Source organism: Anser brachyrhynchus (assembly GCF_964034855.1).
Source record: "Anser brachyrhynchus genome assembly, chromosome: 25".
In the NCBI taxonomy this organism is placed as follows: domain Eukaryota; kingdom Metazoa; phylum Chordata; class Aves; order Anseriformes; family Anatidae; genus Anser; species Anser brachyrhynchus.
In genome coordinates, this window is record NC_137718.1 from 325,052 (window position 1) to 348,552 (window position 23,501).

Consider the following 23,501-nt stretch of genomic DNA (forward strand, 5'->3'; position numbering starts at 1 on the left):
ACGCCGCAACCACCGACAACGCCGCAGCCAGAGCCCTGCTGGGCAGACAGGGAGGTTTTATTTGGGGCGGAACAGAGTTGAGACAAAACCAAGGGGCAGAAAGCTTTCCTCAGGGTGGCCCTGGATCATACGGGCTGTGTGCTGCTGCCTCCACCGGGCTTCAAACCTCCTGAGGCCTCAAAGGCAGCCCTGTCCCTGGCTACTGGCCGGGATGAATGGGAGGAGGGCTCCGGCGGCTGCAGCCTCAGTTGCTGCTGGCACTGTTGGGGTTGCGCAGCCGCCCCAGCATCTCACAGAGCATCTGGTTGCAGAGTGCTGAGTAGGGGTTCAGCAGCACCAGCTGCTGCCGTGCGAATGCGCTGCCCAGGCGTGCTGCACGCTCGAAGTCGCGCCGGGCGTCCTCATCGCGGGCCTGCAGCCGGTGGATCAGCCCCCGCTGCACGAAGCTCTGGCAGGCGGCACGGCCACAGCCCCTGCCCAGGTGGATGGCGGTGTCCAAGTCCCGCAGAGCACCTGGACAGGGCAAAAGGTGGCGGGGAGCTGGGGTAGTCTGGGGAAGTGGCCAGGACCCCGGTGCTTTGCCCCACTGCAGGGCTGCCGCCTGGCCCCGTAATCCTTACCTGCCACGTCCCCCTTGAGGCGCAGGGCCTGGGCCCGGTTGTTGTATCCCGAGGTGCGCCCAGGGAGCAGGCGGATGGCCTCGTTGAACCGTTCCAGGGCGGTGCTCACATCTCCAGATTCAGCAGCAGAAACCCCCTGCAACTCCAGGTCCCGGACCTGCTCCAGCAGCTCGGGCGCAAAGGTCTCCTCTGTGTCAAAGGCAGCATCCCTCGCCCTGTGCTCCACAGACGTGCCCAGCGGGCAGGCGCCAGCACCAGTTGTGGGCACCTGGCTCTGGGTCCCTGCATACCTGCGCCCTGCTTGGTACAGTCCCGGCACCAGCCCCAGGACCTCCGCTCCATCCCCAGGTACCCGTCCCAGGCCCCTGAGTCTGGCCCCAGGGAGGCAGACCGGACCCTGAGCCACCCCTGGGTGGTGGCCCAGGAGGAGGGAGAGGGGCTGCTCCCAGCAGCACAGCCTCCTCCCCTGCCTATGGGAAGCAACCAGCAGGAACCTGAAGCTGCATCTGCCTCACCTTCCTCCTGGATGTCCTCCTCCTCATCCAGTCCAGGGATGTCCCCAAATGGAGTGCTGGGGTTGAAAATGGTCTGCAGGATGGCTCTGTCATTTGCGGTGGCCATGGTGCTGTGCGCGCAGTGCCCGCAGCAAAGCCCCAGCAGGTCTGGAGGACAGCTGCTGGCAGGTTAATGATCACCCCACTGGCACCGCTCACCCATCCCCATCCTATCCCAGCCCAGCCACTGGGCTCCTCCACCCCCCGACCCAGCCAATTCCCACAGGCCCAGCTGGAGGACCCACAACTGCCCAAGGTGACCCGTGCACAGCAACCACAGCACACCAGATAGAGCCAAGCACGTCTCCACCAAAAAACCACCGTGGTGTGGGAGCAAAAGGGAAGCAGAGTGGCTCTGCAGCCAGAAGCCACCAACGCTCACCAACTTGAGCCCTTGCTGCGTGCCCTTGGGCTTCCCGCGGGCACCCGGTGCCGTCCCGTCCACCAGCGGCGCTGCCAGGCCCAGCGGGTTGCAGCTCCAGCCCTGAGCCACATGGCACTGCCCCCGGAGCACCGGCCACGCTCGGCGCTGCTGCCAGCGCTGCTGCAGCCCCACAGAGGCACTCACTCTCCCGTCCCCATCCTCCTCAGCGCCGCCACGGGCGGCATTTTGCACCCGCTCCTGACCCTGGCCGCGGTGTGGGCCAAGGGCACTGGTCAAGCAGCCGGGGCAGCGCGGCTCTTCCTGCAGAGCGCAAAGCACCTTCGTGCAGCAACGCGCAGGCAGAGCGCCGAAGTGCGTGTGGGATGAGAAATACGATGATTTAAACAGGAAAACCAGCTTCCCGACTCAGGAATAAACCAAGAGCAACCCTCTGCAGCAATAAACTTGACATGTTTATTAATTAAACTATCACTTAAATAAAAAAAAGTGCATAGAAAATAAACATGTTTAAAAACTCCTTTGTTTTTTGTTTTTTGTTTTGTTTTTACAACTATGTACACTTTTTATTTTTACATTCAGTCTTTTGCAGAGCTTTCAGCATTTTTTTTAAACTATTAAAGTATTTCCTTCTTCCCTGTGACAGGGAGTTAACACTGATGTACTTTAGACACGTTTCCTCTTTTTTTTTTAAAAAAAAAAACAACAGAAGCTTGGAAGAACACAAGAAAAAAAAAGATTTGTTATACATGATAAGTTGTCAAGAAGTGTATTTCTAGAACATAACCTTGCCTTTGCAGTTTTTTTTTTTTCTTTTTTGAAACAATTATTCACCTACCTGTATTTACTAAAGAGACTGTTAAGTTCAATAAAAGAAACACCACAAGTATAGTTCTTGGTTGATAGACAAAGCTACTGTACCTTGTTAAAAAGATACCAGGAAAGCACAGAGCACATTTTTCCCTATATGCAGGTGGTACCCCAACATTCATAACCAAAAAGAGAGGAAAAAAGGAAAAAACCAAGTTGTACAAGTACTGACTGGTAACAATAAAGGTCAGGGAAGCCCTCGAGCTGCCCGTTCCCAGGCTCCCTCTCATTTTCCAGCTCTCAGAGCCAGGCACGCTTGCTGCCTGGCACCAACGAGGCTGCCGTCCGCCTGGAAACGTGCAGCCTGATTTCTTCCCGCCTCCGTTAGCAACTGTAACACAATCCTTATCTATAGTGTTAAGAGAATTAAAAGCCATGGACCGATACTGAACTAGGCTTCATTACACGGTGCATTACTATATTAGTTCCTATATATATTGTATTTATAGTTATAAAAAAAACTTGCAAGTGTTGGATGTGGACCAGTAGTATGGGTTTGAATGGCATGATTCTGCACAAAGACCATCTCACTGAAGAACCTGGTATTGCTTTGAAATGAAAGAAAAACAATAAACAAAAAGATACCCAGCCCTTTGCAATGACCCGCTTTTCCTTTAAAAAAAATCGGTTTGTACAAATAAAAATAAACGCCCTAAGGTTCCATTTTTTAGTATTTTCAGATATCGTGATCTGTGTCAGTCCTTATAAAATATACATTCATATACTGGGAAGCTGTGCTGTGCTCACCGTTAGCCCAGGCAGAACAGGGTTGAAGGGCACGCAGGCATCTCACAGGTGACAGAACACGTACGCACTAGCTGCCAAGGCTTCTCCCTGCCTTACTTCCATTTGCCCAAAAGAGAGAGTCAAACGCCTGTGCTGGATCGCTCTGGCTGTGAGTGGGACAGGAGCGTGGGCGCCCTGGCCCAGCCCCTGGCAGCACAGCTCAGCTTCTCTGGGTACAGACAGTTTCACTGGCCACAGCGGCACCTGCCGAGGCAGCCGCCACAGGTATAGCAGCAAAGCGAACAGCGAGCGAGGTCCCCACCGGGCCCGTCTGCTCGACCAGTCCTTGCAGGAGGAGATTCCTGGTGCTTGGCTCCGGGGGCACTCCCGCGGCTTTCCCTCAGGTTTCCTAGCCACCTGGCCCAGCGGGCTTTCCCTACAGGGGTGGCTTTGGGCAGCATTTCCCAGCCGGGACTCCCTCCTGCTCAGCACCTGCCCTCCCGGCCCCGCACTGCACTGACGCTTGGCAGACGAGAAGGGAGCTGCCGGCGGGGGACGATGTGCCCCCTCTTTAAGAGGGAGCGGCGCGGGCAAGAGAAACGTGGTTGAGCCGCACACAGTTCTCGGGTTTAACCACGGTGAGAGCTGTCCCCCAGCAATGCTGTCAAAACCAAGAAAGAAAAAGGACAAAGAGCAGCTGTGTCTGCGGAGGCAGGGCTGAGATCTGCTCCCAGACGTGCTTTTTGGCCTTCTCAAGGTATGTGCGTTCCCAAACTGTCAGTGCATCAAATCATTTCAGTAACAAATGCAGCTTCAATTTGACTCTTCTTTAAACAGTTATTACCAAATAATAATCACGCAGTGCAATAAAGAAAGGAAACCAGCAGTTCCTGACCCTGTGAGTGCTGTATTTCATTCCCAGGTCAGAGGAAGAGGTCTCGGGGCCTGGAGAGCACAGATAATGGAGTGCAAGCCTGCGAGTGCTGGGGAGTTCGGTCAGCTCGGTCCATTTCCTACAAACTGCTCGTGCAGTTTTGGGGTTGCCTTTCAATTTGGCAGCCCCCAAAACAGCTACTAACCTACCCACAGGGACAGTTTACAAAAGCAAGGGTGCTTCACGGTTTAACTGCTCCAAGGAACAATTGCTCGTTTCAAGTGAGACACTGTGGGATCAGGAGCGCATGTGTGGATGCATGTCCCAGACCATCCCAGACGGCAGTGAGCCGAGGAGGGCCAGGGCCCTATTGCTTCAACAGATTTCCACAGGACCATGTTTTTGCGTCCAGAGTTGTGAATTTACCTAGAGAAGAAAGGTACAGTCTTTCTCCAGGGGTGCTGCTCCGGACAAAGCAGCGATGAGCGGCAGACTGACCTCTAGGACAGGGACAAGACCGGCGGTCAAGTGACCGGAGCAGGACCTGTCCCCTGGGCGCAGCGAGGTGCCCGTGCAGCTGACCTGGGTTGGAGAATGCCCCTCACTGCCCCAGCCCCACATTCATCCAAACCCCCTCCTTTAGGGACAGCTGATCTGAGTGGACACAGCAGGGTGGGAAATGACACTTCCCACAGAAATGCTAATTCTAAATGCCAAGCAAAAGAGGTGAAGTTATTAAGGGTCAGTTCTCTCTCTCTCTTTCCTTAAATACACACAGGATACTGGTGTGTGGCAAGGCAGAATCATGCCTCCATGTTCAGATACAGTTCCCATGAGTCAAACTCCTCCTAAGCTGGGCAATTCTTCCTCCTGCCCCTATCTTGACAAGAAAATAAAAGTTTAAGGTCCAGCCAAACCTCCTAGAAACAGTTACTGAAGTCAAAAAGGCAGAACAAGATTAAAAAATAAAAATAAAGTGTACCCCTCTCTCTGGAGAAAGGATCAGACTGTGTCCAGCCAGATATTTCCTATAACCGTCCTATGAAAATAAAAACAATATTAAAAACAGATTCTTTTAAATTAGGATAATACCACTGTTTAAAAAGCCTCGTCATAAGTGCTTTTACCTATGAAGTGCTTCTCATAGAAAAATATACAAAATATATTTACATTTATAAAACCTTAAATACTAAACTGTAAACAGAACAGAGTAAAATCCAATGTCTTAATTTGTTAGGCTTGGGGCTTTTTCTTTTCTTTCCTTTTTTTTTTTTTTTTTTTTTTGAGGCGTGGAGCAGACCCAAAAGGGAGGAGGATTTACATTACTTTAACCAGGACAATAGTGTCTTTTGATTCACTTAAAATAAGCTTGATTCTTCAGCTACCACAATTTCAACTGCGCCAATTGCTAATTTATTTATTTCCTATGCATTTCTAAGTGCTGCATGGAGTACATGGGGCTGGTTAGTGTTTGGCCTTGCATTTTCAGAGAATTTACACTCCATTTTGGTGCCTCTTCCTGTGCCTTTCATAGAAGATTACGAAACTACGTACTGAAGATGGGTCGCGACAGGCATGTGCCTAGAGAAGTCACTTGTTTGTCTCTACATCACACCCTAGGACACTGTTCCAGGAGGCTGAGCAGAGCAGCTCCCGGGGAAGCGTCCTCAGAAGTCCCTCCTAGTTCTTGCTCTACAGCCACAAGCGGCCAACAGCAGAATGCGCTTCCACCACTGCTCCTCTCCCCTGAAGACGTTTGTCCCTTGGGCCAGCCCCACAGTAGCAGGCACACCACTGTAGCCAGAGGAGCCTTTCAGACCCTAGGTCAAAGGAGAAAGACAGCCTCTGACGACAGGAACATGGGAAAACACTGCTTCCCTCCTATACGGCAGAGGGAGGGTGCTGCTGAAAGAAAGCATTTGCTCACAAAGATTTACAGCTCTGTGACTAGTTGGCACAAGCCCTTTCTCTGCTAAAGAATGCCAGGAATTCCCCTGCACTCGGGCAGGAATTTCAGAGTGAAACACTATCCAAATCGTTCTCAATTTACTTTCGGCTGCTATATGATGCTCTCCCCCATTCAGTCTTCCTAGATTAAAACAGATAAGCCAGACCCACGGCGCACCAGGCCACCTATGCCACACAGTATGCCAACCAACTCACAAATAGTGTTTTGGAGATGCATAGCACAAGGAATCACAGACACGTACAAAGTTCTCAGAGTAGCTGGTTGGTGGGACACAGTTTCTCTCTCTAGGAGAAAAGAGCAGTCACATACTGTGCTTCCAAAACTTATGACACAACAGTCGAATGAAAACAAGAACTCCACATTCACCACTTTGAGCCAAGAGACAACAGAAGGACGGGATCCATGATGACTCCCCTATACCTGGGTCTGTCTACCCTCCCCTCTCCCACTCATTAGCCCCATTCTGACAAACAAATTCTGAGGGTTGGGGCAGGAAAGACAATAGCAAAAACATAATCACACTGAGGATCTTCTCCAGTCGCCTGTGTCTTTCATAAGGGTAAGTGTGCGCATGCGAGACATGAAGATGTGGACTCTGACAGAGAAACACAGCCGCCAGTTAGGTCCCTGAGCCCAGCTGATCTTCATTCCTGCCTCCGTCCTTCCCTCTCCCTTGCAAATGGCAGGGTAGGGATTCACTAGAAGCTTTGGTTCGCCCCAGGCCCTTTAGGGCTCACTTGCAGGTCATGGAAGTTCTAGTTTAAAAACTTCCTGCACTTCTTGGCACCGCAGTTACAGGGCAGTTTGTTGCTGGCGTCTTCAATGGGGAACTTGTAGTCATATGTAAGTTCTTCCCCCCGGTAGATTTTGCGCATGGCGAAGATGACAATGTGTTTTTGGCCATCAATGTTGATGACCCGGGAGTAGCAGTTGGGCTCACAAGAGTGATTGATGAAGCGGGCTGCATTCCCATGCATGGTGGCATCCACCACTTCAGAGTCATCAATGCGGAACATGTAGCAACCAATCCCCTACACACAGAGGACAGAAAGACAGTTAGGCAAGTGAAGTGAAGAGATAGCTACTCTAACAGACAGCTTAGATTATTACAGCGACGTGGCAACCGAAAGTCAAGTCATTAAGAATATCTGCAACCTCTATTCACTTGTCTTCGTAAGCTCATGCTTGAATTATTTCATCTCTTCACCCTTTGGATCTGCAACACGAAGATCCCACTGATATTTTTCCCAGTCCAGAGGAGAAAATAAGAAATGATCTAGAGCTCCAGAAAGTACGGAGAACGTCCTAAGAAGTCTGTAAACCCAAATCATGATGTTCAAAAGCAACTTTCACATGGCCTACACTTGTCCTACTTTCCCAGCCACTTCCTGGTTCTCCCAAACTCCTCTCTGTACACAGTAATCTCACCAGTCACATTTCGCAATAATTTCTTTCATCTTATGTACATCACCGCTTTGCACTGAAAACAGTTTTAGGTCACTAATATAAATACTTTACTCAAAGCATTTGGAAAGTCAAAATATTAAGCAACTCCTCTACTCCATGGCTATGCTTGTTCTGGCTTTATTTAGACAAAACGCTTCTGTCAAGAATGACAAAAAAGGCTTCATGAAACAACTGCAATTTATAGCAGGGAGGTTGTTATATAACAAGGAGGGTTTAATTTAGAGATGACTGATCAGCCTTCTAATTTTGCTTGAGAGCTCCAGTTTATACTGATCTGTGCTATGAACCCTCAAGCTCTGATCTCACCTACACCACTTCTTCCTTTGGCACATAGCAGATCTTAAACCGTTTAAACTTATCTACCTCTCTGAACTGCAAAAATCAATTGTTCTTCCTCCCTCTGCCCCCCATACATGAGAAGTTTCTTGTTACAAAGAACTTTAATCCTAAAGCCTGATTAATATCCAAGTTCTCTGTCTGCTATATTTCCTTGGATGACCAAATGGGAAAAGTGGCTTGTTATGCTTTTTAAGAAGTTCTGCAAAAGCCCTCAAAACTCACCTTACTGTCATAGTACTTCTCTCGTTTGTCAGTGAGGATGGATCGAATGACATTGCCCGAATATTCGATCACCATCTCACCTGCATCAATGTTCCTTTTGCAGAACAGGCCCCGGCCATGGATGGGAGACCTAAAAAAGCAACAGGGTAAGAGAATATTTCAAACAATACAAGTGAAACTTGGAAATGTAGGACTGCAAACACTGCAGAAAACAAGTTATTTCATTACAAGGACCACAGCATTATGTCACACTTCTACAACGTAATGCCAATGAGAACACCACTAGATCTCTTCTGTCCACTCGTAAGCAAATGCCTTAGCTATCACCAAGACGAGTCAGCAGGAATAAGTAGTTTGTGCTGAGGATTACTTCTTCAAATAAAAACAAACAAACAAAGAAACAAAGATGCTTCTTCCCCTCAATTTTGCACCATGACTTCACAGGTTTTCAGTTTTTACCTTTCTCTGTCCCAGATGTCCATTTGAGAGTACCAGAACAAAACCATACCTGTAAACACCAACTGCCTCCTTGGAGGTCTTCTTCAAGTGTCGGAATCGCATGGGCATCGGCAGATCCATACTAGTTGCCCTCCTAGAACAGAGAGATGCTACTAAGTGATGACATTTATTTGAGAGCCCATGCCATGTATTATCTAGGATAGTTTCCAAGATATAAACATTGTCACTGCAGCCCACTGAGAACACAATCAAAATTAATTCAGTGTAATACACATGTGCACACATACACACTAAATGTAGAGCAGTTCTTACTCTCATATCTTAACTCAAACAAACTCATTGCTAATCAGCAATCCTTTCTTTCAATACAGGTAATTTTCTCCCTTTCCTCATGAAATTCTCATCAGAACGTTTGTCTTACGTTAGCAGGGAAAAGAAACATCGAAAGGAAGACTGGTCTGATTGGTCACCTTCAGTTGTCAGTTCTCTTGCTATTGTAGGAGTCTCCCCTGTATTTTCTAGGGCTTTGTAGCTGTGAAGTTTTAAATACCACCTCAAAAATCACAACACACAACTAAGCCTACTCTCTTAGTTTTAACACCACAGCATTATTTTCGGCCTTTAAACCCTGCTACATACCGGGCTGATTTCAGTTGTACTTCCTCCTCTTCCTCATCGTTTGGGTTGTATTCTGGTGGCTGTCGGTGTTTAGATGCCAAGAAATTAAACATATCAAATGCAGATTTCCTGCAATTTAATGAGATCAAAGGAATTTTGTGTTACTAACTAAAAATAATTTAAACATTTGGTTGCCACAACAACTTGACATGTTTATTGCTTTACACCTTCTCCTGTCTGTCCTCTTTCACAGCTTTCTATGCATCAGGATAACGCACAATAGTTTCTGAGAACTATGAATAAAGGCACTAGCCAGGAAAGCTTTGTCAAACAAAGCAACTGACAACAGGATTGCACAGAAAAATGTGCAGACTCACAAGATACAATATAATTGAGTTACATGAGAAAGTTGCTAACATTTCTTTTTAACTGAGAGCAGACAGTGCTCTAGAGACTTGTTGCTTGTGCCTTGACATAGAATTAAACAAGCAAATGGACCATTAACCTTAACAATGACAAAGCTCACACTTGCCTCAGGTGGACTTCGGCCCTGGCAGAGCCATGTGGATTCAGAGGAGGCTCATTGGCCTCCTCTGGTTTATGAAATCTGAACTTGTAGTTGTGGCAGTGCTTTGCTCCATAAAGTTGCTCAATCAGAAACACAACAGTATCATGTATAATCCCCAGCATCCTCAAACCATTCACACCTGGAATATGAAATAGAGCACAACAACAAAAATGAAACAAAAAAACCCCTGACCATGCAGACTAGAAACAGGAGGATACAGTAGCTCATTAAATATACTTTTTTGCTAGCCTGCAATTTTCACAGAAGCACTGGATTAGCTAGTTCGCTCTACATAAGAATTTTAAATCACTTGATTAGGGGAAATTATTCTCCATAAAAACAGTCAGCAGCTGAACTGAAACTCTTCGAACACTGAACCCTAAGACGCTCCCAGAAAGACCTGTTTGTTCTTACACATTCAGAAGCACAGTAAAAATGAACTTGGCACTGGATATTACCTGCAAAAGATAGCTGTTTCAGGCGGGCATTTGAACGGGCTTCTTGAACTTTGTCAGTTAGTGACTTCCAAGCATCTGCAGTTACACAAAAAGATGACAAAGCAGTGAAAGAGTATCCAAAGCACTGGGCACTGAAGACTGCCAAAACAGGTACCTTGCTATGTCTCTATTTTGCCATGTTTTATCAGGTTTCCAGTGAAACAACCTACTATTAGCAGATTTCTAAGTGCACGTGCAGTATGCTGTTTTCCAACAAAACGTTCACATTTAAATACGCTAATCAGATAATATGAAGTTTGCATTCCATTCATGGACCATAAATTAAGATCTTTGCATCCAATTGCTTCCATCCTCTCCAAAATTCACTGCATCATAAAAGAGAAGTAAGCTTCTTCAGCAATTGGTCTGGAGGATAAGTCGAGATGCCATACTGCCTGATCTACACTGTTTCTTGACAAACTACGGTTCAACACTGTTGGTCAATTGATAAAACAAAATGGGACAGTGATATATATATATATATTTAATAGAATCCAGACATTGCTAGGAACTAGGATTGTTCTAGGGCTGTAGATCAGGAGATTTTTTTTTTAAATGTATAAAAACAAGTAACGGATTCTCAGAAGTCACAATTTTATTTTTAGCGAGGAAAGTTAAAACCAATACAAAAGAAAAGCACAGTTCTTACCTTCAATACTTTCTGCACAGATTTGAAAGCCATCATCACTTGATATCTCAAAAACCAAACCTTTCTTCGGTTTCTTCTCACCAAGACATTCTTTCCTCTTTTGTTCTTGCTGAAGCCAAAACATAAGCGGGGAGCTGAAAGTGCTCTCTTCTTCCTCAATAGCTTTTGAGCCTAGAAAAGACAGAAACTACTATGAAGATGGAAATTAGGTAGAATGATTTTTCTTCCCCCCCCAGCTGTTGCACAACTGAATAAATTACTTACTCACTGACTTGCCTTTTGACCAGTAAATATGTCTAAGAAGAACCTACAAAGTTCAAATTACATTTTCACTAACGTAAGGACTCATATGTTTACCAAAATTCACATCTTTGTGAAGAGACAAAATTTTCATCTTTGTGAATTTGTTCATACTGAAGATGCTTAACAACAGATCACATAAGCAGCTTCTAACTGCTATTACAGGAGAACCAAGTTTCCACAAAAGTCATGCTCCACAAAAGCCAATTTGCAGTAATGAAGAAGAGATGGAAAAAATTCTAGATAGTGTTGTAGTAAGAGTGTAAAATCTCAAGTACTGAAATTCCCACAAGCTAAAAGTAGAGACAACTATTTGTACAGATTTTATTTAAAGTGATCAAACCTTTCCTCACTTTAAAGCATGAATAAAAAGAGTATTAGATCCGAGATTTTTTTCTGCAAGAACAAGAGAGAGAACTTAAATGACAAAGTAATAATTTCCCAACCTTGGAGAATCCCAGGACTTGGTGCTTTTGAAGAAGCAACATACCTGCATTTTCTTGCTCATTTGCTGAAGTCTGTGTTGATTGAGGTTCTGTGAGGACTGACATTTGCCTTTAGAGGGAAGTGAAAATTAAGACTACTTAATAACCTACTTCATTCCCATTTTTCAGTGACTGAATCAGTGCTAAATAAGCTCACATTTGTTTTTTTTTTTTTATTTGTTCATTTTTAATGATAAAACTATCAAACATACTGTTAAAAATAAGTTTCAAAATTAATTTCTGGTATAGCACTACTTGCTTTTCTCAAGAATTGTCTGCAGTGTTATTTCAGAGAGGGAGAAAAAAGCTGCACTGCACAGCAATTCAGTAGAAGACTTTGCACAAAACAGGAGCTACAGAGATCAGTGTAAACCATACCTTTCCCTATTCACTCTATTACAGTAAAGCCTGTATGATAACTGGAAATGTATTAGTTATGAGTGGCCTTGTTCCCTAATTCCAGTTTCAGCTTTGTAAAGCACATACTGTACTCAGGCTGCAGAATTAACTTTGGTGGCCTTGGAAAATCATGGGAAGACAGCAAGCAGTTACCCAAGGCAAAGCCAATCCTAGGGTACTTATTTTGTAAATCAAGGGCTTTTGTAGCTATTAATCTGGTAGCCTCACCAGCCGTGAAGAGTCAACTACAAAATCTGGGAACTAGATAGAGGAAAAAAAAAAAAAAAGAACATTTTGCAGATATGTTCTAACAGCAGTTCAACTGGAAATGAACAAACAAAAAGATTCTATTCTCTAGCATTTATTTTTGTGGTACCTATTAGTCTGTAGGTAGCAGCCTAATTTAATACAATCTGCAACCTGTTCTTTTTATTAGTCCTATTCTGTAATAAGGTATATGCTAACAGATGATCAGCCAAAATTGTTTGAGTAAACAATAAGCTTCCCAAAGCTATATTCAACTTTATTTTAAAAAATGGCTTCATAATGAAAGTAGACGTAGCTGCTCATTACAGACTAAAAGCTCCCAAGATAATTTGGTTAGCAAAGACTTCTCACCTTCTCCAAATAAATTTATTTAAACTTAAGCCAGCAGAGCCTGAGGGAAAGGTGTATTTCATGCTTACCCTGCAGACTGGCCACATTGTTTCTGTGATGGCTGATCTATGCTTGCTGCATCCTGCACATCTGCCTTCACAGCAGGAGTCCTGGAAAAAAAACAGTTAGGAACATTCAAAACACCTGACATACATACAGGATACAGGAGACTGGAAGACAGTAATAGATCCACTGGGAGTTGTCACAAGTGATTCAGCAGTTCAGCAAAACTACACAGGTAGTGACAACAACTGCTCCTGTGATGAGAGAAAATAGATCACATTTCCAGCACTACATGAGATTCAAGACTTGCACTCACAGAGGAATGAGTAGCATGAATCTGGTTGCAAGAGAAACAATTCTGAGCGACCATAAGCAATAAGCTCAGGGGTGAAGGGATGCATGGTGGAATGCTGACAGCCATAGCAAACATCTACAGACTAAAACAAATTTGCAAGTAACAGCAACACAAAAAAACTATTTAAAAAGATTAAGCTGTCCAAATAGCCCTGGATCATCTGTTCAAGAATCAGATTTCTTACAAGACATTGAGATGATTAAGTAATCACACGAGTGATGTGCAATATTTGTCAGTTACCGTAAGATGGATGCTACCACCTTTTAGCACCAGCGTTCATTCTGGCCTATTCTCTAATGTAGAAAGAATTGAAAGTAAGCGGTACAATCTCCCTGCTGAAATGCGTAATTGTTGGCAGAGTCACACTAGGTGACAACCAAGTGCTACATCCATAAAACCATCTAGATTTGTATGTAAAACATAGACCGACAATTCTGTTTCTCTCTACAGATCAATATTTCAAAGAGTCAATTCAAATGTCATTTTAATTTAAGGTTTGGAAAATAACCCTCTACTGTAAGAGACTAATGCACTCTCTGCTGTTCTGACAAAGTCAAGAGCCAGATTCTTCCAGTTCTCTCAGTCCCTCTTGCCTGCATGGCCTGGGGAGGATGGAAGAGGGGCAGGAAGAATAAAGCATGTACTGGAGAGGCATTACACTCACAGATACAGGCATGCAGTTTAAATTTCATAATCAAAATTACCAGGGCAACAGTGTAACAGTGCATCGTTTTGGTGCCTTAGAACACTGCTAATAAAACTATTAAAACTTCCAGAGCATTTAAATACATTAACAGCATACAGGAATAGAACACAACACCTGTTTCAGTACCATATTCTCAACTGATACATCTAAAACACTCCTTAATTTGCCAGAGTTGTCAATGACAAATTGAAGTCCTCCTAACCCCAACCCTCAAAGTCTTAAGTTTCTCATCCTTCCTCTTCCAGAGGTAAAAGGTCTACTAACTTCTTTAGAGATCTGCTTTCCATTGACAGCTGAGTTTTTTACATTAAAAATTATCAAAAGGCAAATCTGCAGTAGAAACTAAAGAAAGATTCTTTCCTATATTGTTACAGTTTCACAGATGAGCAAAGCAAACGCTTCTCTTACCGTGTAGCTGAGACTTGAGGTACAGCAAGAGCCCCTCTGTCAGGAACGTGTGCTTCAGAGGAACCAGTCCACAAGTGAGAAGTTTTGTGCTTCTTTCCATTCCCTTTCTCTAAAGACGGCTGAATGCGCTTGATTTTTGGCTTCATTTTTGTGGGACCAAGCATAGAGCTACTCGCAGACTGCTGACCAGATGATGGGGAGCCTCCAGGAGATGCTGAACTGGCATGCATCACAGATGAGGAAACCTTGTTTTGTTCAAGTCCGGTACTACTGGGCACATCAACCAGCTGTGGGAAGCTCGACAACTGAGCTGCTGCTGAAGCCGCACCGAGGTCTAGCTGTGAGGAAGCAATTCCAGTTTTGCTGGCTAAGAGTTGCGTCATATGCTGAAGCTGGTAAGAGCCTTCTGGGTCAGTAGATGACTGAGCAACTGTCATGCTCATATTCTGTGCTGAAGGCAGAACACATATGCTCGATGCAGCTGTCATTGCTGCTGTAGATGGAGTTTGTGACGTTCCCAGCTGCGAAAACATCCCAGAACCTGGAGGTAAAGTCATGTGCGGCTCCTGAAGACCAAGGCTTTGCTGACTAGCTTTGATCAAGAGGTTGCTTATTGAACCAAGGTCCCCTAATAATCCAGGGCTAGTTAATGTTACTGAACTTTGGCCCAAAACATGGCTAGGAACTGACCCACCAGTAGTGGGGGCTGCTGTGGCCTGCATGGATACCACATTCAGCACTGAGGAACTTGACGCTAGCCCTGACACAGGCCCCGTTGGAAGGTGACCAGCATCTGGCCCGATAACACTGGGAGATGTGCCAACTGCAGTAGCTGTCCCACCTTGTGGGAGCAAAGAGGTTTGCTCAAAATACATTACTCCAGACTTGGACCTTTTGATAATATTGGGTACAGTTCTATGGGATGTTGAATTTGCAATGGTTCCCAAATCCAGCGGGTGGTTGGAAATTTGGGAAGGAGCAAAATTAATTAAGGTCATGTTGGAGACCATATCAGGAGGAGCTATAGCAGAAGGGGTTCCAGAGGGAGCCAGCTTCTTATTCTTCCGTGACTGCAGACGAGATATTGGCCGTTTCTTGCCCAGGGTAGCAGTTGGCGTAGAAGCAGTGGCACCAAGGTCTGTCCTCTGACTAGCTTCAGATACTAGGAGCTGAGGATCAGGGGGTGGCTGCACACCAATAAGAAGACCTGGTGAAGGACTGCCAATATTTGGCGGGAAGCCGGTCTGAGAGGCTGTGGAGAAGGGATGTATATGCTGGTGATGGGACATGGGCAACAATCCTTTGCTGGTGGGAGGAAATAATGACTGAGATGAGGGCAAGCTTGGATTTAATCCCGTGGTCAGCGTGAGCCCACTTCCCATAGGCCCCAGTACTGAGGCATTAGTCTCCATCACGCTCTGTGCTGAACTAACAGAAGGTGTCAACTGTATCTTCTGAGTAACGCCATTGGGAAGTGTTTGGAGGACGTATAATGGCTGCATATTTTGATTGACTACGAGAAGTTTTTCTGTGGCTGGCTTGAGGTGGGGTGGTGTTGTCTGCACTGCAGCATTAGAAATCTGAGAGGGGCCGGGACTGTCCGTGGAATTGGGAACATACTTCTGGTTTTGCAGGGGAACGGTGGGTGACACTGGCACTTGGATACCTGGAGTCCCGCTGTTCCGAGTTAAATCTTGGTTGCTGCCATGTCCTTGCTCCACTGGGCCACAGGGCGGGCTGGCTATATGCTCTGCATCGATGTGACCTTGGATGAAGTGGTCAGGAGTCATGTGTCCTTCAGGGCTTGGGTCTACTCCTGGACTCAAAAGAGTTGTATCACTCTCACTGGAAGCAGATTTTTCTGTAACTGTAACTCTTTTTTCCCCAGATTCTGTGGAGGGCAAGGCAAGTATCGACCTCTCTCCTGAAGAAGACAGTGAAGACTCTGAAATTACAGCAAGTCTGTTGTGATTTTGGCTGGGCACCGTAGGGCTGCGAGTAGTCAGAACAGAGAGATCAGAAGGAAGTTCCAGTGGTAATTCAAACTGTTCCTCTGCTGATATGGAGGAAGAAACACTGCTATCCACTGGCTCAGCTGTTGGCAGCTGTTGAGAAAATACTTCAAACAAACCCATATCCTTGCCACGATTGCTATCCAGACCTAAACCTTCTCCAAGTGTTAGAAGTTCAGATGATGACGACTCTGGACTTTCTCCTAATGCCTGCATAGATGGTGTATTCTTCAGCACAAAGTCCATGATGTCTGAAGGGAGGATGTTTCCACAGTCATCACTGTTGTTATTGTCAGAATCAGATTTCAGAAGTTCTGTGTTAAAAGTATCCAGTAAGTTCTTATCAGAAGGCGTGCTTGCATGAGCCCTACGACCTGTTTCCAACGAACTCAATTGAGCTTCCAGAGAATCCTGACCTTGCGTTTTAACCCTGCTTACAGAATGGCAGTTATCAATCTTTGGATCAGTTTTGTGGACAGCAGAGCTCTTTGTGACTTGTACTTTTTCCCCAGTTTCTTCAGTTCTATCCAGCTTTAAGCTTTCTGTTCCATTTTCTTTTCCACTCCTTTTTGTTACTTGATTTACTTTTCTTGTTGTGGCTGTGACACTTGTATCACTTTCAGTCCCATCATCTACACCATCTAACTGTGAGATTTTTGGAAGATCACACTGCTCTTCCTCCCTGAATAAGTTATGGGACCCAAGCCTCTCCTCGGTGTTTGAGGAAACCACTGTTCTAGTGAAATTATAGTAGTACAAGTCATCTTCATCTGATGTACTCAAGTCATCTGCACCATCCACCTGTCCTTCTGCAGACCGCTTTCCTCGCTTCTTCCCAGTTGAGTTACTATAGAACGGAATATCTTCTTCTCCATAGGACCTCACACCGTACAGAGGTGTCAATCCAAAGAACATATTAGATCTTGCCCGTGCACTTCTCCGTGGATACCTCCGCTTGTATGAGCCTTCTTCTTGAGTTTTAGTTCCATCCTGAAGCATCAAGTTGTTATCTTGAACGGGCAAATTTTCATATGCATTATTCTGAGATTCCTGTGTTGGTGCTTTATTTGGACTTTCCTGAACTACAGAGTTATCTTCTGGGCTTTCAGATGACGGCTCTGATGAAGTGGCCAGTTCTGCCCCTGCAGACTGATGTTCAGCATCACTTTCTTGCTGTGCAGCTTTAGACTGATTTTCATTTTCCATCTTGAGAGGTGTCAGAGTGACTTTAACAGTGCGTTTTCTAGGTGCCTGTGATTCCTTAGAAGCCACTTCAATTGGCACTGCAGAGCCTTTAGAGGACCCCTGTGAGGGTGGAGACTTCTCACCAGCTTTTTCAGCAGGAATATTATTACATAACCTCTGACTAATTTGTTCAGTCACCAAACCCTGATTACCAAATTCTGATTTCAGATTTCCTTCATCACTGCCTACTGCTTGACTTGAATCTGCAAGAGATTTCAGGGAATGCTTCTCTTTAAAACTCTCTTTCACTAACTTTTTCCCCTTCTGACGCCTGTCTCTAGAGGCGGAAACTGCCTGCTCACTTGCTGCAGGAGATCTGCTATTTACCCCTGCAGACTTCAATGTCTTTACATCCATCTCATCAACGGAAGCAGTTTTATCTGGCTGTACGGGTTCCAAGTGCTGATCTCTGTCTTTTCTTGGGCCTCTCTGATGCAAAGACGGAAAAGATATTGTTTCTTTGGAGGAAAATGATCCTGAAGATTCTTGAAAAGTTCCTATTTTAACATTTGTTTCTGTGCCTGATGAACTGTTTGGTTGAGTAGACATTTTGGAGTTTCCTCCAGAGGCAAAAATATGAGCTGAGTAATCTGAGTCCTTTGAGGTCAGTGTTTTCATCTTCTCTCCCTTTGAAGGTGCACTTTTGGCTAACAGATCTGAACTACTAGAATGTTTTCCCTCTGAAGGCTGAGATGCATCTGGCTGGTAAGTTTTACTTCCACTTGTAGCTGCTGTCTTCTGGGAGCTTGAACTGGTAGAGCAGCTTTGAACTGTAGCACTTGTGGTACCTGAATTCACAGATCCCACAAAGCGGTCAGTATTTTTTACACTCTGTTCATGTTCTGAAGAGGACCCTGTGTTGGAAACTGAAGATACACTGTGCCTGGAATAAGTATTCCCAGCTCGTGTAGGTGAAATCATACGGAGTTTTGATTGCTGCTGTGATAAAGAAGAAGTGCTATGTCTCCTAGAACCAATGCTCTTAAGTCCAGAGGACAGTAAAGGATCTCCTACTGTAACTATTTCATGGGTCACTGGTGTAGGACTCCCTGAGAAAATAAAGCAAGGAAGACTGTTAAGTGATCTGAATCCTTCACAATCAATACATACCCCATTCTTTCATAACAAACACAAGAAATTAAAAAAAAAAAAAAACAGTAACATGAAAAGCCTTCAACCACGTAGCATAAACATAATAATGACACTTGAGATACACACTAAAAATGTGATACTGTCAATCAGTATTCATCACATAAGGCTCACAAGTCTGTATCTCAGGGTTCAGTACCTCACCTTTAGATGCAAATTTTCAAAATTACTTTTTTAAACAAAATGCTACTCATATAGATATGTGACCTAAAATATTGGATTTACAATTCTCTCTGGAAAAATATCATCTGAGATTATTAAGCCCCTAACTTTTATTACCGTTCTTACATATTACTGCTACGTCATTGCCCAAACATTGCTTTCCTCATCCCACAGAAATTTTTGCTCCAATCATCCATTTCTTGACAGGCCATCTCTACAATGTATTTTTCAGAAACGTCCTTCCCTCAAACCTATTGCCATTTTCCATTTTCTTCAGGAACAGGAAACTAAACATCCCATTCTGAATAAAGCCAAAAAAAAAAAGACATGACCCAACCAACCCAAAAAAATAATCCAAAACAAACAAAACCAAAACATAAATCAAAGCCAACAGCACTTGAAGTACCTGCAGAGGGTAAAGGCCTAGAGCCAGGAGACCTCTGTGTGGAGTGATAACTTGGTGTCCTGATCCTAAGGCCCTTTGAGACCAATGGATAGTAACAGGAACTAGAGGTCTGAGAATGCATGGGACGATCTGGTGATGGTGGGTTTACGATCTCAGGTGCATTTCTGCTGTCTTTGGATAGAGTTTCTGTTGTTGCATGAAAGAGAAACAACAATATAAGTCACTACTGAATTCTAAAATCTATGACCTGATATATTACTATCAGGTTTCACGTGAGGAATCAGGGTATTTGTTAAATAAATACAAACTCAAAGATTACTGCTTCCTTGTAATTGGATGTCTATTTTCTTTTCCCAAGAACATATTCAATACATACAGCAAGAAATAGGCTTAGCGTAGGAATTATGACACACTTTCTGACAGCTTCATTTTTAAGAGTAGTTTGCCTTGGGACAATGACAACACATTTAAAGTTCTGAGAACACTCATGACATTAATAACAATAGGCAAGTCTTCCACCGCTAAACCACCCCTCTCTTGTTCTCTCCCACTTCTTAACTTACCTTGCTTCCTTTTCTCTTTTCAGATTTGTGCCTCTGCTATTCAGACTCTGCTATTGATTTCCCTCAGCTTACACATTAAACTGTTACATTTAAATGAACTTCTACATTGGCAGTGATGACTGCTGTTAAAAATTTTAAACAGCTTCCAAACCTTCCTTTTCTGCAAACTGAAAAGGATATGGTTTTTACGTTTATTGTTTTTGTTCTTGTTTTGTTTTTTAAACTCACACATGTATGGAAAAAGCAGTTTGGAAACACGGAAGCAGCACAACACTACTATTTAACATGGTATCCAACAATCCACAAGTTACATACCAACGCTGACACTGGAGTTAAGATTTATAGTTTTAGACCATTAGAAAAATCTCAGATCCGTAGACTAGAAAGCACTATTACAGTAGTTTCAGTTTGGCTCCAGTTTTCTAAGTTAGCAGACACTACAATCATGAAGTAGATTCTGTCCAAATCAGTTTTAAAAGACAGAAGGTCCCAGCTGCTACCTGACTTTCTGGTAAGGATATACTACGGCAAAAACATGTAGAGAATATACCTTTAACAAGTCCTTAGAAGATTACCTGTAAGGGGAACTGGGCTATGGGCAATTGTTCTGTTATCATCATGTTCTACAGTGCTGTTGATATCAGGTTCTATGACTGGTGGTCGGCATTCCATGATCTTACAGGTATACACACAGCGTTTCCTGGCATCTGTTGTGCTCCAGTACACTCTGGAGCACCTAGAATATAATTCAAACATAAAATCATTTACTCAGTAGTCAAGCAAGCCTTGACATTCTTACTTTAAATTTGCAGTTTCTTGAAATTACACAGAATGAATCAAGGCTTTCTATCACAACATGCTGCACAACTAGCTTAGTCATTAGATTTCTGAACAGTTTATGAAAGCTACAGTCAATTTCTACATTTGTTACTTCAGTGCCAGTTTGGCACTAACATAGTAAAAGACATCGTCATGAAAAAGCATATACTCACTGATAGCCGATGGGAAACAACTTATCTTCACAGTCTGAGAGGTCATTCAAAATTCCTAAACAGTCTATTGTCATTGAACCTAAGCAAAAAGAGGAACAGAAAAGTCCCATGAACAAGATTCCAGCACCAGAAATGGAACAAGTATTCAGGGACTAGACCTCACCAATCATCATGTGGATGTTCTCTGGTTCCAAGCCACTAAGAAATTTTCTTCTCAAACTGATTCCTTCAAAATCCACAAAAACTCTCCTAAGAACTTCAAACCCATTCTCAGGAACCACCTGGAGCAAAAATCCACAAAACATTTCATTAACTTTAAAGGAACCACTATAAATATACTATGCTGTCTGTTGTACCGGATCCTCAGTTTGGTCTTCAGTTTGGTTCTTGGACCACAACATAGTACCTCTTCCCAAACTTCATCATGACAGTTGTATCACTGACTTATTTTTAACAGCACTGTGGTCAGGCCCTCATTCATAAGGAACATATTCAATCTAAACTTTAAAAAAATGCTTATAGTTACAGGCTGTCTGCACCTTCAGACAAAGAAATGCATGAAAGAAAAATCTCACCTCTCCTTTGATCAAATCACGATGCCTCTGGCAGTAAACCTTCTTGTCATCCAGAAAAACACAGTTCTTGGCTCGTGAGCACATGAAATGATAGTTACTTGTACAGGAAGTGAGGCAGCAGCCTACTGTAGCGCCTGACTTCTGACAGAACTCACATCTCTGCAAAAGCAAAAAATAAAGGTAAAAATTAATTGATTCTAAAATCAGGCTACCATATATGTCAGTTGTTTTCTTCTGCAATGGTAGAATACACATACTCACCAGCTGCTTTCCCCGGATCACAGCCATGTGCACATTTTTCAGAGAACCATCGTCATCTTCAAACACTTCTGCTGACCATAAAGCACAGTTCACGTGTGTCCATTCATTTTGGCCAATATACAGAAGACGTCCAGCATCCTAAGGAATGGGAGGAAACCATTTTTTTCCCCCCTCAAATGTTCCACAAGATACAAAAGCCTAGTAGGTTTCAACTGCACTGGATTTAAGTTCTCCCCAAAAGAAAGTTTGACAAGCTAGCATTACTTTCAGAGCTTAAAAGATAAACATAAATGAGGCAGAGAAGACTACAACTAAGTACATGATATAAAAAGCAACCTTAGGAAGAAAAAAAAAAAATTTAAATTCTCTTCTTACAGAAATATGTCAAGAGGCTTAAGTGTAAGAAATGCACACTGTTCACATAAACATGGTGATGTTACTTGGTGAATTTCTTAATGACACGCCTAATGTTAATGCCACCCTACTTTCTAACCAGAACAAAAGGCAGCTGCAGGTTATTTTTATTTCAAACGACATACCAAGATATCAGAAAAGCAAAACAAAACAAAAAAACCCACCCCACTATCCCTTAGAATCAAGTATCCAGCCTATTCACAGTACCATGTCTGTTGTACTGCTTACGCCAGTTACTATCAAAATGGGCATGTCAGATACTTACATTAGCACTATCATCACCATATTTCAGGCACAATGCACACTGCCTGTTGTCTTCTACATCTGGAGGTGGATTAAGCTCAGGACTATCTTCTCTGCTTCTGTCAGAACCTTACAGTTAAAAGAGAGAATGGTTTTTATTCCTGAAGGTCAGGAAAGCCAAAATTTATCTAGAAAAATTGTAAGCAAGTGAACAGGACAGAAGAGCTAAACAGCAGCCTGAAATTTCAATAACTAGCTTGTAAAGCAAGGGAAATCATGCATCTGCCTCTACCCAGCTCTTGTTCTGGGGGAAGAGAGGCTGGTGAAAATGTACTTCTGGGCCAAAGCTAAGTTGAAGAATATATCAATATGTATCGGCTTCTGAATGATTTCAGGTCACACAAGTCTCCAGAATTCTTCAGTCACATGCAAAAATACTACTACTCTCTCTATACTACTACAAGGTTTGAAGTGAAGCACTGGTTTTGGGGCTAACAGTGCTGCTATCTATTTTCTTACTAGAGATAGGTGGTGTAGGAGGATGTAGAGGAGTTGGTGAATCCGGCTCTCCAGGTCCTTTGGGTTTTGGAGCTGGAATGATTTTCTTCATCAGAGGGGGTTGTTCAGTGCGGTTGTTCTCTTCACGCTCCTGCCACTGAGCATAATTATGGTCAAGCGAAGGAGGCAGCACTGCATTCGGCAACATACCACTGCTGAAAATGCAACAAGGAGTCAGCTGTCAGACCTGGCTACACCAGATGACCTTGTGCACTGTATTGCTAGCAATATTGACATTCAACATACAGTAACCACTCATTTAATTACTCACAGTCCACACATGCTCTCAACAAAGACTATGACCAGTCACTTAAATTTTAAGGTTTGTGATGCAGCTGTTTTCTTTTGAGGATAACAGATACAGGAGAGTCACATCAGATGAGGATAACGAGGAGAGGAGGAAGGAAGGACAGGGCTGACAGGCCGACACGCAATATGCTTAGTTCCAAACAATGCTTTTGGTTTCTCTGGTTCATAACAGTGAAGCGTACATAAAACGAACGTGACTGCTGTTTTACTTTTTGAAAACAACCACTACCGCCACAACCACGACATCATAAAAAAAACTCCAACCCCACAAACAGGCTCTCTTGATGCTTTTTGCTTGGACAGCTGGCGAACCACAGGATATCACAGTCAGATGCAGAACAATTACTTACTTGCTTGTTACTTTATTTGGCTCCCAAAATCTGGACTTTTTTACACTGAACCATGGAAAAACACGCTCCATTTGCTGAAAGAAAACAACATTCCACTAGAAATGTTATACAACAAAATGAAAAAATTAAAGAAAT

The 23,501-nt window shown here is 43.9% G+C and overlaps 2 protein-coding genes across 4 annotated transcripts in view; both read right to left on the bottom strand.

The window, feature by feature from the left end:
- Positions 1-39: 39 nt before the first annotated feature.
- TTC36 (tetratricopeptide repeat domain 36) lies at positions 40-1,293 on the bottom strand. The gene is made up of 3 exons (XM_080567868.1): positions 1,136-1,293; positions 621-809; positions 40-513 (listed from the first exon to the last, which is right to left on the bottom strand). The coding sequence occupies exons 1-3, from the start codon at positions 1,239-1,241 to the stop codon at positions 245-247; spliced, it is 564 nt and encodes a 187-aa protein (XP_080423994.1). The 5' UTR covers positions 1,242-1,293; the 3' UTR covers positions 40-244.
- A 697-nt stretch (positions 1,294-1,990) lies between these two features.
- Positions 1,991-23,501, bottom strand: part of KMT2A (lysine methyltransferase 2A) — a 50,691-nt gene continuing 29,180 nt past the window's right edge. For 2 of the 3 annotated variants that reach the window (XM_080567811.1, XM_080567810.1), the window contains exons 18-36: positions 23,367-23,440; positions 22,669-22,862; positions 22,172-22,278; positions 21,493-21,630; positions 21,232-21,390; positions 20,820-20,937; positions 20,657-20,735; positions 20,240-20,400; positions 19,102-19,287; positions 14,128-18,433; positions 12,685-12,765; positions 11,605-11,669; positions 10,815-10,985; positions 10,127-10,201; positions 9,633-9,807; positions 9,122-9,229; positions 8,532-8,615; positions 8,024-8,153; positions 1,991-7,026 (exon numbers count right to left, since the gene is read on the bottom strand). In XM_080567811.1, the coding sequence (XP_080423937.1) occupies positions 6,751-7,026; positions 8,024-8,153; positions 8,532-8,615; positions 9,122-9,229; positions 9,633-9,807; positions 10,127-10,201; positions 10,815-10,985; positions 11,605-11,669; positions 12,685-12,765; positions 14,128-18,433; positions 19,102-19,287; positions 20,240-20,400; positions 20,657-20,735; positions 20,820-20,937; positions 21,232-21,390; positions 21,493-21,630; positions 22,172-22,278; positions 22,669-22,862; positions 23,367-23,440 (6,687 nt within the window). In that variant the 3' untranslated portion in view covers positions 1,991-6,750. The remainder of the gene's footprint in view (positions 7,027-8,023; positions 8,154-8,531; positions 8,616-9,121; positions 9,230-9,632; positions 9,808-10,126; positions 10,202-10,814; positions 10,986-11,604; positions 11,670-12,684; positions 12,766-14,127; positions 18,434-19,101; positions 19,288-20,239; positions 20,401-20,656; positions 20,736-20,819; positions 20,938-21,231; positions 21,391-21,492; positions 21,631-22,171; positions 22,279-22,668; positions 22,863-23,366; positions 23,441-23,501) is intronic. The other variant, XM_080567812.1, reaches the window with a different exon arrangement.

Coding starts and splice junctions, on each gene's coding strand:
- TTC36 (XM_080567868.1), bottom strand. CDS start 1,241: ATGGCCACCGCAAATGACAGAGCCATCCTGCAGACCATTTTCAACCCC. Junction 810..1,135: donor GGAGGACATCCAGGAGGAAG/GTGAGGCAGATG, acceptor CCTTTGACACAG/AGGAGACCTTTGCGCCCGAG. Junction 514..620: donor CCTCAAGGGGGACGTGGCAG/GTAAGGATTACG, acceptor TGCCCTGTCCAG/GTGCTCTGCGGGACTTGGAC.